Consider the following 18453-nt stretch of genomic DNA (forward strand, 5'->3'; position numbering starts at 1 on the left):
TTTGAGGAGCAGTGATGTTGTGCCAGTGATGAAAAGTCGGACGGAGAACATTACGTCTTTAAGCTCATGGCTCCTTCCTTCATCATGGTTACTAATGAGTGCTGCTGTGGTGATGATGAAGGATCTTTTCCTGGGAATCTTTTCCCCCCAGTGTCTAAACCTCTGGCTGACTCCCACAGAGCAGCAGCAGTACACACACACACACACTCACTCACTCTCACACACACACACACACACTCACAGAGTGTTCAAGGCTGAAAAAGGTCATATACTGGGATAGTGACCAAAAATAGTCGTATAAAAATGTAAGAAATTTCTCATGTTCAGCAGGCTATTAAAGACACAAGTTTTGGTAGAAATATATACTCCTTACATGCTCTCTCTCTCTCTCTCTCTCACTCACACCCACACACACAGATCTGATTCATCTATATATCTACAGTACAGAGAACTCCCTACTTCCCTACATTGTTCAGAACATTACAAGTGTCCATAAGACATGGAGGACTAATTCTCCACAGAGTCTTAAATCACAAAGAATTATTTTCTCTCCAAACATGAAATGCGTCAGTCTGTTGAGTGTGTAATAGTACTCACTTTCCTAACACTTACTTACACACACACACACACACACACACACACACACTGGCCAGTTCACCACCGACAGTGACGCATGTGCATGAGGTCAAAACCTCATCTACTATCTTTATCTGACAGAGGATCTCATCTTTATCTGTGCACACACACACACACACACACACACTGGTTGTTGGTTTCTACATTTAAGTGGTCGAAGAGGAATTAAACACTACTGTTATTTAAAAAAATATATAAAAATGATCAACTTTAGGGCTTCATGGTCTATAACAGTAAAGTTTGTATTTATTTTCCTCTGAGAGGGTTTTATTGCTTAACTACTGACTCTGGTGTAAAGTCTATGTAGAATTTCTTTTACAATAAACTAAAAAATATAAACATATTTCCTAAGCATGTTTTTCTTATTTCAAGCTTCTACACTGTTTCTATAGCAACAGCTCACACACTCGAAGACTAATAAAGGAGTGCATTGTGATTGTTGCAGCCAAAAATGCTTGATTTTTTTGGGAAAAACTACTCAAATTAGTGAAATTGCAAGCACAGGATACTTCTTTGACACGTACTGGTGAAGATACATATTTAATGACTTTCTGTACTCATCTTCCACACATGTGAATGGAAGAGATCTTTGGCTGAATTTGTGTTGTGATGACATGACATGACACGTCTCGGCCCAAATCAGCAGAAAACTTGTGCAAGTTTTGAAAACTTGAGTTTGCTTCATTCTGTGTGAAATCCTGGGGGATTTCAAGGATTTTGAGTACAGAGTAAAACAGTGAACTATTGAAGTGGTGACGTTTTTTAGTGTAAGAGACATTTACACCAATCAGGCACAACATTATGACCACCTGCCTAATATTGTGTTGTTCCCCCTTATGCAGCCAAACCAGCCCTGACCTGTCGAGGCATGGACTCCACTAGATCCCTGAAGGTGTGCTGTGGTATCTGGCACCAAGATGTTGCTCAGATACCTACTGGACTCAAAGGACACTTAAAGGAAACTTTTGCAGACCGGGAACACCCCACAAGAGCTGCAGTTTTGGAGATGCTCTGATCCAGTGGTCTAGACATCACAATTTGGCCCTTCATCAAACTCACTCAAATCCTTACGCTTGTCCATTTTTCCTGCTTCTAATCAACTTTGAGGACAAAATGTTCACTTGCTGCCTAATATATCCCACCCACTAACAGGTGCCATGATGAGGAGATCATCAGTCTTATTCACTTCACCTCTCGGTGGTCATAATGTTATGGCTGATCGTTGTATAGAAGGATAGAGGTCTGTGCTTTATGTAACAGTCACGGTGCTTCGCCAAGTTTCCCAGAGAAAGATAAAGGAGTTAACTGTGGGTTTTTGAGAGAGAGAGAGAGAGAGAGAGAGAGAGTGGCTATAGCGTAAGTGAGTACATAAAGTACCTTGTCTCATGGATGTTCCACAACATTAAATTAGACTATACTGTATAACTCACTTCAGACTGTGTTGCATCGTCTGTTGTGTGATATTCCTTACTGAGAATGATCTAATAATAAGAAATATAGTTTCACTTTAAAAAATAGATTATTTATTATTACAGAAATATTGTTTTAAATGTCCCATTGCCCACTGATATTTTCGCACTCTCCAGTGTCACCCAGATGAGGATGATAGGAAATAGGGATAAATACAAATTATTTATTTAAATATTCTAATATTAATATTAATATTAGAATATATAATATAATATAATATAATATAATATAATATAATATAATATAATATAATATAATATAATATAATATAATATAATATATATCAATATTAATATTAATTAAGTCTAATATTAATCTTGAACTTTTTGTACTATATTTCTTATCCTCTCTAAAGCTGCTGTCAGACAATGTCCATTGTTAAAAGTGAATAAAATTAAATAAATATAAATTACAAATTGAATTGAATTTAATTGATTTTCTTTTTATTGTCTGGACCTTGCACATTACACATGTTCTTGTATTAAACTTTTTTGTATTTAACTTCCTGTCTAATTCATACATTTAGCGAATTCTGATTCTGACATCTTACGGAAAGTCCTCGATCTGAGCTTTAATGCACTTCAGTGTACACAAAAAACAAATACAAACACAAACACATACTCTTTACTCTGGAGACAGGAAGTGCTGTGACATCACTGTGTGGTCCAGCTGACATCACCAGCACAGATACACTACTACAGGATCTGCCATCCTCCCTCCTGCTATCAGCTTATTTATCTGAGCAGTGGAGATAAGAGAGAGAGAGAGAGAGAGAGAGACAGAGAGAGAGAGGTGTTTGTGAGGACAAAGATTCATCTCTATAAACATTGCTCTCTCTCTCTCTCTCTCTCTCTCTCTCTCTTTCTCTCTATCTCTCTGTGTCTCTCTTTACATCCTGACATTGCTCAGACTTACTGCCGTGTGTGTGTGTGTGTGTGTGTGTGGTTTTGTCACAGGCTTCATCACCGTAAGGTGCTTTGTAAAGTCAAGTTGTATGTGTGTTTGAGGAGGTGGGTGTGTGAGAGTGTGTAAATCCTGTGATTATTTTTGGTTGAAGTGTGTGGGCATAATGCTAGAATTAGGTGTGTGTGTGTGTGTGTGTGTTTGTGTTGGGTGGCAGGGTTTGTTTGTCTGTTTGGAATTTGGTTAGTTAGTTGGTGTGTGTATATGGGTGTAACGTGTGTGTGTGTGTGTGTGTGGTAGATTATAAGTGACGGAGGTGCTGCTGACTGCTCGGGGAAGAATGGCTGATGTAAACACATGGAGGTTCCCAGTTCTATGTTTATGAATATAAGTGAGTCTGCTCTCTCAACACAGACACACACACACACACACACATTTATCGTAAACATACACACATAATTCCTTATCTCTCACATATCCCTGTTTACCATAATACACGCACACACACACACACGCGCGCACACACACACACACGCGCACACACGCACACACACACACAGTTAAACTGAGTGCACTGAGAGGCCTCCAGACTTTGCCACCATAAATCTTCAGCTTCTAAATCAGACAGAGAGGAAACCATTACACACACACTGCAGGTGTGTATATTACTGCTGTCAAATTCCTTTAAACGCGAATTCAACTGCTAATTGCTTCAAAACGTTAGCATTTAAATGCTTTAATTATTAAACTGGAAGAGACAGAATGAAGAGTAACAGCAGCTACACTGTGAATTCATCTCACACAAAAACCACTGGAGATCTATCCAGGGTGTATTCCAACCTCACACCCAGCGGCTCCGGATCCACTCTGACGCTAACCAGGATAACACGCTTACTGAAGGAATATTTACACACAGATTTGATGCATGAATCATTTTTAAACTCCAAATCAAGTCACACCACTTTGTCATTCAACAAAGAATAAAGATATCCAGATATTTCCATTCTTTTCAAATATAAATTTGAGGAGTAATACGTTTGATAGATTGCTGTCTGCCCCATACAGCTCCATAGAGTTATGGAGGATGTGGGGTGGGGTGGACCAGTTGGTGCTACTGACCAGAAGGTTGTGAGTTTGAATCCCAGGTCCACCAAGCTGCCACTGCTGGGCAAATATCAATTGCTCAGTTGTGTAAAATAAGATAAGTTGTAAGTCAGTCTCTGAATAAGGATGTATGCCAAATGCCAGAAATGTAAATGTGACTGCCTCTAGTGGCCAACAATGGGAACTGCATCAAGAGTTAACAGAAGCCCATCGGGAAAAGACTCACGCTGCCCCAAGCTCTGTGGAATAACAGTGAACAGGAGGGGTAATAACAAGGGTACGAAAAAAATACTGTAAGGATTTGGTTGAAAATTGTAAACGCTGGTTAATGATATGATCTCATCCACACTTAAAGATCTAAACCTGAGCTGCAGGAGCGTCTTCTTATCTGCAAATTGCTGGTGCAGGTTTTTATTTCAAAGGAACATCTGATTCCTCCTGTTTAATCAGCTGATCTTGGATTTCAGGGGTGGCTTCTGCTTGGCTCCCAAACCAACACCGGCCCTTTCTGTTCATCTTCTAGTTAGCTTTGTTTGATGTCATTGTTAATATCATCCTGCTCTTGCTAACAAAATAAAAGCTTTGGTCATGAGCCACTGCTGATGAATATATTCTCTCTCTCTCTCTCTCTCTCTCTCTCTCTCTATCTATCTATCTATCTATGCATATACACTATATTGCCAAAAGTATTCGCTCACCCATCCAAATAATCAGAATCAGGTGTTCCAATCACTTCCATGGCCACAGGTGTATAAAATCAAGCACCTAGGCATGCAGACTGTTTTTACAAACATTTGTGAAAGAATGGGTCGCTCTCAGGAGCTCAGTGAATTCCAGCGTGGAACTGTGATAGGATGCCACCTGTGCAACAAATCCAGTCGTGAAATTTCCTCGCTCCTAAATATTCCACAGTCAACTGTCAGCTGTATTATAAGAACGTGGAAGTGTTTGGGAACGACAGCAACTCAGCCACGAAGTGGTAGGCCACGTAAACTGACGGAGCGGGGTCAGCGGATGCTGAGGCGCATAGTGCGAAGAGGTCGCCAACTTTCTGCAGAGTCATTCGCTACAGAACTCCAAAATTCATGTGGCCTTCAGATTAGCTCAAGAACAGTGCGCAGAGAGCTTCATGGAATGGGTTTCCATGGCCGAGCAGCTGCATCCAAGCCGTACATCACCAAGTGCAATGCAAAGCGTCGGATGCAGTGGTGTAAAGCACGCCGCCACTGGACTCTAGAGCAGTGGAGACGCGTTCTCTGGAGTGACGAATCGTGCTTCTCCATCTGGCAATCTGATGGACGAGTCTGGGTTTGGCGGTTGCCAGGAGAACGGTACTTGTCTGACTGCATTGTGCCAAGTGTAAAGTTTGGTGGAGGGGGGATTATGGTGTGGGGTTGTTTTTCAGGAGCTGGGCTTGGCCCCTTAGTTCCAGTGAAAGGAACTCTGAATGCTTCAGCATACCAAGACATTTTGGACAATTCCATGTTCCCAACTTTGTGGGAACAGTTTGGAGCTGGCCCCTTCCTCTTCCAACATGACTGTACACCAGTGCACAAAGCAAGGTCCATAAAGACATGGATGACAGAGTCTGGTGTGGATGAACTTGACTGGCCTGCACAGAGTCCTGACCTCAACCCGATAGAACACCTTTGGGATGAATTAGAGCGGAGACTGAGAGCCAGGCCTTCTCGTCCAACATCAGTGTGTGACCTCACAAATGCGCTTCTGGAAGAATGGTCAAAAATTCCCATAAACACACTCCTAAACCTTGTGGACAGCCTTCCCAGAAGAGTTGAAGCTGTTATAGCTGCAAAGGGTGGACCGACGTCATATTGAACCCTATGGATTAGGAATGGGATGTCACTTAAGTTCATATGCGAGTCAAGGCAGGTGAGCGAATACTTTTGGCAATATAGTGTATATATATATATATATATATATATATATATATATATATATATATATATATATATATATATATAAGTTACATGTGTGTTTCACTTTTAGGAAAGTCTATGTCCTCTCTCTCTCTCTCTCTCTCTCTCTCAAACACACACACACACACACACACAGTGTCTCAACGTCTCTGTCACACACTATCTCACTCATTGGCTTACTTGCTGACTCAAACTTTTCCTCCTTATCTTGCTCTCTTTCCTCTTTCCCAGATGTAAGAAAGACAAGATGCAGAGCTCTGAAACTCCCCTGCACTGCTGCGCTGTGTCCCTTTTTTTTTTCCACCGCTGCCTGCAATCCTGAGACAGTCGAGTTTTCATGTATTAAGACTTGTATAAAAACCACATATAAACAATGGACGGCTCTTCAGTACTAATACGTTCCCAGAATGCACTATTGCTGTTTTCCCAGCATTGGAGTTTTGTGTGATGTCTGACCAAAGTAAACATGATGGCCATGTCGTGCTCCGCCTTTCTCTGTTTACAGCTCGTGCCATTACCTCAGAACACGTTTATCAGACCAAACAACCTTTAATACGTCATGGCATCTAAACGTCTCCGCTCTCATGCTGGATATCAGGACGTCCAGATGCAAATGATTTTGCTTTTAAAAAAGGGTTCAAAGCGTTTTTCCTGAAACTCAAACGCTCCTCTCTGAGAGCTGCCAAGTACTCGTTTCTCCTGCGCCTCTCCGCTAACCCTAAACACTCCTCTCCAAGTGCGGGATTGTAAGACCTCTGCTTCCAGCCTGGATTGACCCCATGCCCCTCTTTACAAGAATGGTATGCACACAGAGCAGTTTCCAGATGATGATATATGTTTGTTTTCTTGCAAAGTGAGTAACAGCTCCAGAACTTCCTTATTCTGACCCGCAAAATGACTCAACTAACCAGCACTCAACATGAGAGGAGAGACGACAAGAGGAGGGGAAGAGAGAAAAAAGAAAAGGAGTTGAGACTAGAGATTAAATGAGATGATATTAGCTGGAGTGAAGAGAAGAGAAGAGAAGAGAAGAGAAGAGAAGAGAAGAGAAGAGAAGAGAAGAGAAGAGAAGAGAAGAGAAGAGAAGATGAAATGAGATTCATAAGAAGAAGTGAGAGGAGAAAGAAAGAAACATAGCGAAGTGAAGAGAAGAGAAGAGAAGAGAAGAGAAGAGAAGAGAAGAGAAGAGAAGAGAAGAGAAGATGAAATGAGATTCATAAGAAGAAGTGAAAGGAGATAGAAATAAATAAAGAAAGAAAGATAGCGAAGAGTGGAGAAGAGAAGAGACGAGACGAGACGAAGACATGTTCTCAGGCTGACCTCTCTCAGGACTAAAGGGAGTGATGGAGAATGTGTTTATTCTCTCTGCTGCCTGTTTATGTATCTTCTATCTCAATGAGCACTGCATTATTTCTCTCAGGAAGAGAATTTCAATGACATTAAGTTCTATTTTATAGTCTATAAACACACTTAAGTCTCTGAAGGCTGCAGCGGTGGGGAGGAGAAGGAGGGAGATGGGGGGTATCGGGGGGTTGGTGGGGGACGTCGCTTGTGGTCCGACACTGGCCTAACCTGCTTTAAATCTCATGCTTTATAGTAAACAGCTTGGGACATCTCTACAGGCCTTTTCCAAGCAGAATTTATTTTATTTACATCAGTATATTTCTGCCAGAGTGGCCCTCAAGATCTCACAAAGCCTATCTGGTAACCAAGGAAGAGCAAACAACAGCACTGAATCACTCGAAAGCTATTGTGTTGTTGTGCTTGGGAGAGGTCCAGTTGAGAGAGAGAGAGGGAGAGAGAGAGAGAGAGAGAGAGAGAGAGAGTGGGGGCATAAGGAGTACAAAAGTCCAAATAAGTGAACTTCAGATGCCTCTGTAAACACATTCTTATAAAAAAAGAAGAGAGAGCGCCAGATAAAAGCAATATCACATATCTCTTGGGAGCCTCACTGATAATATCCTCATAAAAGGACGCATTCTCTTACCATCTGTTTAAAGGATAGTACATGACCAGCGAGGTACAGGACGCACCATCCCATCATCCCTGTTCATTCACTAAAGCGCTCCTGTACTCCACTCTCATTCATGGACCACTAAAACAGCTGAGAACCCTCAGCACCCGGCTCTCGTCTCGGCCACGTCAAAATCGCCACTTCCAATTCGGCTGTCACCTTTCCAAAAACCACAAACCACAAACAACGCACTCGGACCAGATGTGTCCACTTCGGACCAAAAAAAAAAAAAGCTGATGACCTTCAAAACTGGACATGAGACAGGACAAAATAAACACAGCCGTAGAAAGCTGTGAATAAAGAGGATCTTACAGCTACGGCCGATCACAGAAACGGTGTCAGAGACAAACCCCTAAGTGGTGTTCTGGAACAGTGTTGGATTTAGGGATGCGTGGAGAAAGCCCGAATTTCACTTGAGTGTATGTGAAAATGGTGCAGTTAAAGCTGGATTCCAGGCACTGCACTTTGTAAACATCTCTAAGCAAAACACAAGGGGTGTGCAATCCATCAAGAAAAGCCATTTATTTTTTCATTCGTGATCTTAAATAATACAAAAGAAAACAGACACTCTGATGTGTTCTCCAACACTTAGGTGTGTCCCTTGTTTTTTAATTACATGAAATGGAAATCATTATCAGATGAGTGAGTGAGTGAGTGAGTGAGTGAGTGAGTGAGTGAGTGATGGAGAGAGAGAGAGAGTGAGTGATGGAGAGAGAGAGAAAGAGTGAGTGAGTGATGGAGAGAGAGAGAGAGAGAGAGAGAGAGAGTGAGTGAGTGATGGAGAGAGAGAGAGAGAGAGAGAGAGAAAGAGAGAGAGTGAGTGAGTGAGTGAGTGAGTGATGGAGAGAGAGAGAGAGAGAGAGAGAGTGAGTGAGTGATGGAGAGAGAGAGAGTGAGTGAGTGAGTGAGTGAGTGAGTGAGTGAGTGATGGAGAGAGAGAGAGAGTGAGTGAGTGATGGAGAGAGAGAGAGAGAGAGAGAGAGAGAGAGAGAGAGAGAGAGAGAGTGAGTGAGTGATGGAGAGAGAGAGAGAGAGAGAGAGAGTGAGTGAGTGAGTGAGTGATGGAGAGAGAGAGAGTGAGTGATGGAGAGAGAGAGAGAGAGAGAGTGAGTGAGTGAGTATGTGATGGAGAGAGAGAGACACAGAGACAAAGAGAGACAAAGTGAGATGGAGAGAGGTGAGAAGAGGAAGAGAGAGTTAAAGAGAGAGAGACAAATGGAGAGAGTGAGGGAGAGAGAGAGAGAGAAATTGAGTGAGTGAGTGATAGAGAGAGAGACACAGAGACAAAGAGAGGTGAGAAGAGTAAGAGAGAGGTAGTTAGAGCGACAAATGGAGAGAGAGTGGGGGGTAAAGAAAGAGAGAGAGACTAAGAGAGTGAGTGAGTGCGAGAGTGATGGAGAGAGAAAGAGAGAGGTAAAGTCATATCTATTCATTGATGCACTGATCCAGATCATATCCCCGGTACACCAGATATAACAGAGAAGGTGTTTTGTAAGCACTGGACCTTGTAAGTTGTCCACACGATTCACATACTTTCATGTTCACTTTTCACATCTGTCATGCGAGAGTTTATTATTCACATGATTTGTATTTATTTTCATTTATACTGTAAATGGAAAGGTCAGAAGTAAAAAGCTTTAACGGCAACGATAAATAAACATAATGGGAGACATTTGCAAAGAGTGCTCAGGAGTGGAAAATACCTCAGTAATTGTAATTCTTGTTACTGTACTTCACTCAGGTACATTGAAAGTATTATTGAAATTGTATTTTTACTCAAGTACTCGTGACTTCTTCTTCTTTCGGCTTTTCCCTTCAGGGGTCGCCACAGAGAATCGTCTCTCTCCACCTATCCCTGTCTTCTGTATCCTCAACACTTGCACCCACTAGCTTCATATCCTCATTTATTCCATCCATATACCTCCTCTTTGGCCTTCCACTTTGCCTCCTGCCTGGCAGCTCCATGTCCAACATTCTCCTACCAATATACTCACTCTCCCTCCTCTGAACATGTCCAAACCATCTTAATCTGTCCTCCCTAACTCTGTCCCCCAAACGTCCAACATGAGCGGTCCCTCTGATGTACTCCTGTCCAACCTCAGAGAACCTCAACATCTTCAGCTCTGCTACCTCCAGTCTCTTCCTCAGTCACACTGCCTCTAAACTGTACAGCGTGGCCGGTCTCACCACTGTCTTGTACACCTTCCCCTTGATTCTCGCCCACATTTTTCCTTTTCTTCACCCATTCCTCGCAAAAACTGGTCAGTGTGCTAATGTCGTGATGCTAACGCCACCTTAGCACTCCTCCTTCCCACAAATTGTGAGGTAGCAAAATATTTATTTATTTGTTGTTGTTGCTTCACAGGGTGGGGTGGGGGGAAACATGATTACGTAATTTGTATGTCATTATTATATTTAGGTACAGTTTGGGTGTTTTAGGCTCATTGTCTGAACCTGTACTGTAAGACATGGCCATCAGCTAAGCGCCGCTTCGTCCTCCGAATCCACTGAGCGGCGTGAAAGCGTTAGGCAGCCATACTTACTCCTACCACCATAGCAACGGGAAGTGACGTCACCGACACCAATGGCCGCTAGTCTGTTGCTATGTATAAGCCAGTACGGAAAAGCCTTTGTTTAGTTTTGTGTAGCAGAAGCGCAGTGTAGCTGTTTTATTCATCTCCTCACACCGAGAGCCGCGTTTCCCACAGACACGATTTTATAATAGTTCTGCAAAAATAAAACTTCTCGGTTTCCCCCCCCCCCAAGTAAGTTGTTTATTTATTTTTTTTTTGGCTGCGCTTCGTTGTTATGCGATTTGTAATAACAACCTGGTGAAGTTAGTAACGCGTTAGTAGCGGAGTGATTGCGACTCGTAATAACAGACCAGACTGTTTATAACGTGTTAATAGAAAGCGATGTTTTATTCAGTTCATTTTGATGGCTGGTGAAGATATCTAAGTCTGCATTAAGAACAAGGAACCCGGTTGCCAGTTTAAAGTATAAATCAGTATTTAGGAGGTCTTGTTTTAGCTTATTAACACATTACCACGGGTTTTATGCAAAGCCTTAATTATACTTTGCTATATATATAAAAAAAAATACTGCAGGTCTGGTTAGCTAGCAGAGCTAATGCTAACCACTCCTTATCTCGTTATGTTCCGTGCTACAAACATCCCTTGATGCTTTGTGCATGCTAAAAAAAAAAATAAACTGCATCATATGGTCACAGGTATGCACATGGCTGACCATTACATACATATGTGCCTTGTCAGATTTATTTCCCCATTTTCTGTTATACAAAGCTCCACTCTTCAGGGAAGGCGTTCCACCAGATGTTGGAGCGTGGCTGTGGGGATTAGTGATCATTCAGCTATGAGAGATTTAGGGAGATCAGACACCGATGGTGTGAGAGTGAGGAGGTCTGGGGTTCAGTCGGTGCTCCATGTTCAGTGGGGTTGAGTCCGAGTCAGAGCTCTGTGCAGGACACTCCGGTTCAACCTTCACACATCATGTCTTCATGGAGCTGTGTGCTTTGTGCACAGGGGCATTGTCATGCTGGAGCAGGGTTGAAGGGAAACTGTAACACTACAGCATACTGAGGCCTTCTAGACAATTGTGGGCTTCCAATATTGTGAACAGTTTGGTGAAGAGACACGTATGGGTGTGATGGTCAGGTGTGCGCTTAGGGATACGTTCTTTCATCCCAAAATTGAATACTCTTTCAGGTTGTAAGAGTTACTCCGCTTTACATCGGGCTTCATTACACCAACCTGTCCTTTATTATTTTCCTATACCTGCATGCATTGTGTTTTATTCCTTACTTAAAGCTAAAACTGATGGCAGGTCAGACCCCTAACATGTCTTAACGATAATCGCATTCTCTCTAAAGAAAAAAACCTGTAATTATTATTTATGACCAATTTATTTCTCTCATTTTGATGGAGAGCTTTGACTGATTGTGTGTAAAAACTATAAGATAAAACGGAAAAAGCAGACATTATAGGGACACCGTTTTTATGAAATGGCTTCAATACTAGTCACACACAGCACACACATGTTCCCAGCTGCTGAATCATATATTTTGTGTCACAGACTAACTTAATATCGGCAGTTCTGGGGTTAGAGATGAGAAATGTTGTCATTTGGAAGCCTACATTCACAGGATATCTTCCCTAATAAACATCAAGTGCACTATATATCTAATATCTGATATATAACTGTATGCCTTTGGTTTTCTTTAGGCTCCTCCTGGAACGTGACATGTATCTGTAAAGCTCCCTCCGTCCAAAGAGGCCTCATGGAACCGAGTAACGATGTGGCGCTGGATATTATCATCACAAACGTGGTTTCTGTCTTCAGGACCAGGTGTCATTTAAACCTGCGCACTATCGGCCTGGAAGGGAACAACGTCATCTACAGACCGGAAGTCGGGGTGCGTGACGAATTCCAAGAGTCAAACTGCTGTAGAGTTAAAATAGAAACATGGCAGCAGATGGGAGTGGAATTAGGTAGAAGTGTAACTTAGTGGACAGTAGAGTTCTCAAATCTGATTGGTTAGAAGGTAGGACAGACCGGTCACTCAACAATATATCAGAAGAGTAATATTTTTGAATGAAATCATGAATCAATCGACATATTAATCTGGAATGACTGACAGCCATGCAGATGTTTTGAACTGTCTGATATTAACTCACACTGCCGTCCCCCTCCTCTGTTTCTTATGTGTTAAGTTTAAGTTTTGCTCTCATGTCTTAAATCCGACATGGCACCCTCGCGTCTCATTAAACAGAGAAGGGTTTAAGTTCATTACCGTGAAATAAAACCTACCAGTATATGTTTGACTTGGATAAAATTAGACAGGTATATGGTTAGTGGTCATGGTGGCTACTAGGTTTGCCTCACATCTCCGAGGTTCAGGGTTCGACTCTTGCCTCTGGCCTGCATACACTGTATTGCCAAAAGTTTTGGGACACCCCTCCAAATCATTAAATTCAAGTGCTGCTTTTCAGGGGTTGGGTTCGGCCCCTTAGTTTGAGTGAAAGGAACTCAATTTCATGCTCCCAACTTTGTGGGAACAGTTTGGGGATGACCCCTTCCTGTTCTAACATGACTGCACACCAGTGCACAAAGCAAGGTCCATAAAGTCATGGATGAGCGAGTTTGGTGTGGAGGAACTGACCTCAATTTGATAGAACACCTTTGAGATGAATTAGAGCAGAGACTGAGAGCCAGGCCAAAACTGGGACGCCTGCCTTTACATGCACATGAATGTAATATGGAGTTGTCCCGCCCTTTGCAGCTATAACAGCTTCAACTCTTCTGGGAAGGCTTTAAACAAGGGTTAGGAGTGTGTTTATGAGAATGTGAACAGAGCACTGTTTCATCTCTGAATTGTCCATACTGTGTGAGCATGTGCGCAATTGTGCCCTGCTGGGTTGGCAGTCTGTCCAAGGGTTCTCTGTCTCCCTGTGTAGGATAGGATGGATGGAAATTATATATATATATATATTTAACATCATCTATATACAGTACATATTAGTCATGACAATGATGTGTTCAGCTTAAAAAATGCCACATTTTTGGCTAAAAGTATAAAAAGGCCTCAAATTCTGATGATACTTTGATAATGATGATTACAAAATAATTAAAACCACAATTTTCTCTCTTGGGTCAGTCCACACAAGTGCATTGAGATAATGTTGTCTAAGATGTGCTGCAGAAACTGGAGTGTGAGTGTATACAGGGTTTTACTAGACATTAAAAATGTTTACATGCACACTTACTTTCTTCCTGAAATAATATTTCAAGTACAGCAAGTAGTGAGAAAGCGTGCATGTAAAACTTTATAGTGTCTCAACTAAAACAGACTCTCAAGCACCTGGTGGCGATTTGTGAAAAGGACTACATGGAAACTGTACTGTGTTTACAACATAGCATGCCACATCCTGTTTTATTCTTTACAAATGGGCCTGATCCTCCTGACTGTAATGCTGCTTGTATTCCGTCTCCTTCCAGAAAGTGCTGATGAAGCTCCGCAAACCTCGCATCACTGCCTCCATATGGTCATCAGGGAAAATCATTTGCACTGGAGCAACAAGGTCTTAATGACAGAAACCTCTTTCGTTCTTTTACTCATACGCGTCTAACCTAATCAGTCCCCTAGCTAATAAGCTCCATGTCACTTCTCCATCTTTCTCTCCGTAGTGAGGACGAGGCTAAACTGGGTGCCAGGCGGTTAGCTCGCTGCCTCCAGAAGATAGGATTCAAGGTTGACATTCAGTTTTGGAGCTTGTTTACATTCCTATTGATTATTCTTTATTGAATTAAATCACTAATTGTGTGTGTGTGTGTGTGTACACTCTCCTGCAGGTCAGGTTTTCAGATTTTAAGATAGTAAACGTCCTGGCAGTGTGCTCCATGCCTTTTCAGATCCGTCTTATCGAGTTCACCAAGAACAACCGTCCCATAGCCAGGTACGATCTTCATTTTCATTTGGAATCAGAAGTTTTCAAAATCTATAAAGTCTAGTATTTGTATAGTGCTTTTAACAGTGGAAATTGTCTCAAAGCAGCTTTACAGAACATAAGAAATATACTACAGAATATTAGACTAAAAGTTCAAGATCAATATTAGACTTATATTTCATTTTGTTTGTATTAATCCCTAATGAGCAAGGCTGAGGCGACTGGCGAGGAAAACCTCCCTTAGATGGCTTGATCATTTGAACGTATCACTGTTTTACTTTTTGTTTCTACTATAGCACTGTTAATTCTCAAATCTGACTGGTCAGAAGGATTCGTTTTCCAATAACAGCAGTTCTGACTGCAAGACTAATCACACGTTCGTTCTGATACGTTATTGTTCCTTAGTGGCATCTTGTACATGGATTCAAAAAAAGGATGTACAATGCTGGATGTACAAAGATGGACACCTGACCATCACACGCCCATGTGGTTCTTCCTCAAAGTTGGAAGCTCACAATACTACAGAATGATATTGCTTTGCATGCTCTAGTGTTACACTTTCCCTTCCCTAGAATTAAGAGGCACAAGCATGACAATGCCCCTGTGCACAAAGCACAGAGCTCCATGAAGACATGGTGTGTGAGGGTTAGAGTGGAAGAACTGTCCTGCACTGAGCCCTGACTCTGACTCAACCCCATTAATGAACTGGAACACTTGACTGAACCCCAGACCTCCTCACTTTTACAACATCAATGTCTGATCTCACGAACGCTCTTGAATGATCACTAATCCCCACAGCTACACTCCAACATCTAAATTGCAGGAAGAAGCTGAGTTGTCATTTGAATTTGTTACTTCAATTTCCAAACCAATTTGCAAAAAATTGAGGAAATTCGGTCTGTGGCAGAAGCACGGCCGTGTGTCAGGTTTAAGAGGAAATGTGATACACAGTGAGAAACACTTTTACATCCCTTTATTCAGCGGATACCGTCATCCAACACAGCTTCTGAGTACAGCTGAGCCGTTCAGATACTCCATTTATTCATAGTGAGACAGAATATAATACAAGCGAAGTCCTGAGCACTTGCGGGTTAAAGGATCAGAGGCCCAACAGTAGCTCCTTTGACAACACTGAGGTTTAAAAGTCCTAACCCAAAACAATTCATTTATTGTATGTTTGAGATCGCTACAGAAAAAAGTGTTACAGCGCCCTCTAGTGGTGAGAACGCTGCAGAGACGCTCAGGCTCCAGCATTTTGACAGAGATTACTGATTCCATTCTAGTTTGTTTCCAGGTTTATGGAGTGTGTTAGAGCTCAGAAAATCTTCAAACCCTCAGGACTACAGTTCTAAATACAATATGCAAATATAAAAAAATACAAAATTTCCTGTAAATTTGTGCCCAAGACCTAACTCTGTAGTCATAAACACTGTCGTGATTAAAGCTGTGTAAAAGAAGAAGGTTTGCAATCACTTCATCCGTTGTCACTCAGAAGATTCTGTTCTTTCTCGTGTTATTTCAAAATGTCTGTCTTGCCACTGAGACTGATCTCGGGTTTGCTCGTTAGGGATCTGATTTACCAATTTCTAAATTAAAGCTAAAGCTTAGTTCCTAGCAAAACAGAACTGCTCTTCATCCCCATGTAAACTCGCTGATCTCCCCTTCAGCCACTGCATGCAACCTTGGGGCAACCATGGACAATCAACTGTCCTTTTACTAGGATCTTGCTTTATTCGGCAGTTTTTATCCACACAGGCCACTCAGGTGCACGCTCAGTCGAGACTTGGCTACTGCGCAATTCTGAGCGCAATTCGATTTCTACAAAGGATCCAAAATGCAGCTGCATGACAACCTTCTGAAGTTCTCCTTCACTCCTTACACTGGGTTCATCCAGCATCAGATATAAAACGCTTGCCTACAGAGCCAAAAACAGACCAGTGACTTATCACTTATCACACCCCGATCTGCACTCAGATCTTCTAGCACTGCTTGACTATTCCCACCATCTCTCAGGTTGGATACGCATCAAGACTCTCTCTCTCTGTCCCTGCTCCTAGGAATGAACCTCCCCATGATGTCAGAACAGTCACTGGTTGCTTGTTACTACAACCTAGTGAACGGTGAACCAGTATTAATGCATCATTGACAATGAATTCAAACCACGTCAGTCTGGATAAGGGCGTGTGCCAAATGCCACAGATGTAAATGTCAATGTAAATGCAGTGAAAATGTCTAATAAAAAGTTTGTTTTGGTTTTGTTTTGTTCGTACAGCTATGAGCCTGAGATTCACCCAGCTGCTTCATACAGAATTAAAACCCTTAGGAGCACAGTGCAGGTGTTCTCCACGGGCAGCATCACAGTTACAGGTACACACCACACACAATTCCTCTACAAAGAGCCTTTGTATGATTTCCACCAAGCACATTAAGTGCTACTAAAAAGTAGGAATGATGACCACAGAGTTCCGAGAGAGCTACAGAGAAATCGAATTAACATAAATGGGAAATATCTGAGGGATGCATTTTCTGTCAGAGAAATAATCCGCTTAGAGCATTAAAAGTATACAACTTACTTGATTTAGTGAGTTGAACGCAGCTTGAAGGTCGTGATCATCAAGCAGTCAAATTTCACCCAGTGCCAGTGAAATGGTGGAACAGAATTTTTTTTAGTAAGATCTTCGGCTTCATCTGCACCTCAGCATTCCTTCCCACACGTCCCTGGAAGTCTGTCCAACTGAGGTTTAGCTGTAGCATGTACAGTTCCTGTTCCGACTACACAGGAACCGCCTGCTCTCGCAGCAGTCAAAATAAATGCAAATAATACTCAAGCTAATTTATTGATGCAGAAAAGACGTAGAAATAAATAAATAAATGGGATGTTTATTATTAAGTATCGGTGGTCAAACCAAACCTTTGCCTACGGCCGCTTATATCTGGAAAAAAATCTGAAACATTTAGTGAGCCCTCATGCACCGTAGATGAGGGAGGAGTCATCCTGGAACAGGCCACACCCATCAGGATTGAAGTGTTTCATCATAGTGGTGATTTTTTTTAGAGCGAGAGAGAATGAGCAAAGCTTTCTTTACTGTGTCTCTATTAAGAAAAGAAATCAATCTTACTTAAAATCGATATCCCAAATAGTCAGATATTCATTATACCAGTTTATATACTTCTAAATTGATGATATAAAATGTGCAAGATGCTTATGATGATCCCTGATGTTTTTGAAATGCTTTGTTTCTTCCCAGGACCAAATGTTCAGAGTGTTGCCTCAGCTGTGGAACAGATATATCCTCTATTGTTCGAGTGTCAGAAAAAACTGGCGTAAAACACACACACACACACACACACACACACAGTCTGGAAAAACTGAAGAAGCACCTTATAAATGAATGTGTTTTAAGACTTTAAACTGTTGGCCTCATCGTCGTGTAGTAATCGACCATTTTAATCAAACGTTATTTTAGTGCATGGACACCAAAGTCGACGAAAAGCTGTTGCTGTTTTTTCCGAAACGTTGGGAGTTTTACAGAGAAATGCAAAAACAAAAACTGAAGCTGGCTTTAGTAGAGCAACACCGAGGACGGACGATAAAAAATAACGAGAGCGGCCGCACTAAAGAGGACGTGATGTGATATTTACTTACCTGCTGCATTCTGTCGAACAAAAACACTCTGCTTTATGAGGCAGTGTACAGGTTACGTGTTTATGTAATATGTTCCCATTTGGTATTTTGTAATAAAGACTGAATAAAATCATCATCGTGCTGCATCTCACTTATTTGTGAGAGTAAATAGGTAGAAACTGCTTGAATCTATGCTTCTTGAAACAGAGAGATATAAATGATAAAGTGTCACACGTGCACGCTCCACACACTGTCTGAGATTATATTACAGAAATGAACGATGAAATAATTCGCAATGCC

General features: G+C 41.7%; 1 protein-coding gene across 1 annotated transcript; it reads left to right on the plus strand.

The window, feature by feature from the left end:
- Nucleotides 1–10629: 10629 nt before the first annotated feature.
- On the plus strand, nt 10630–18286 carry tbpl1 (TBP-like 1). Its single transcript, XM_058410232.1, has 7 exons — nt 10630–10829; nt 12306–12496; nt 14080–14162; nt 14269–14332; nt 14434–14537; nt 16801–16895; nt 17777–18286. Exons 2-7 carry the CDS (start codon nt 12362–12364, stop codon nt 17854–17856), a joined length of 561 nt encoding a protein of 186 aa, XP_058266215.1. The 5' UTR covers nt 10630–10829; nt 12306–12361; the 3' UTR covers nt 17857–18286.
- The last annotated feature ends 167 nt before the right edge of the window (nt 18287–18453 follow it).

This window comes from Hemibagrus wyckioides, linkage group LG15 (assembly GCF_019097595.1).
Source record: "Hemibagrus wyckioides isolate EC202008001 linkage group LG15, SWU_Hwy_1.0, whole genome shotgun sequence".
Lineage (NCBI taxonomy): Eukaryota > Metazoa > Chordata > Actinopteri > Siluriformes > Bagridae > Hemibagrus > Hemibagrus wyckioides.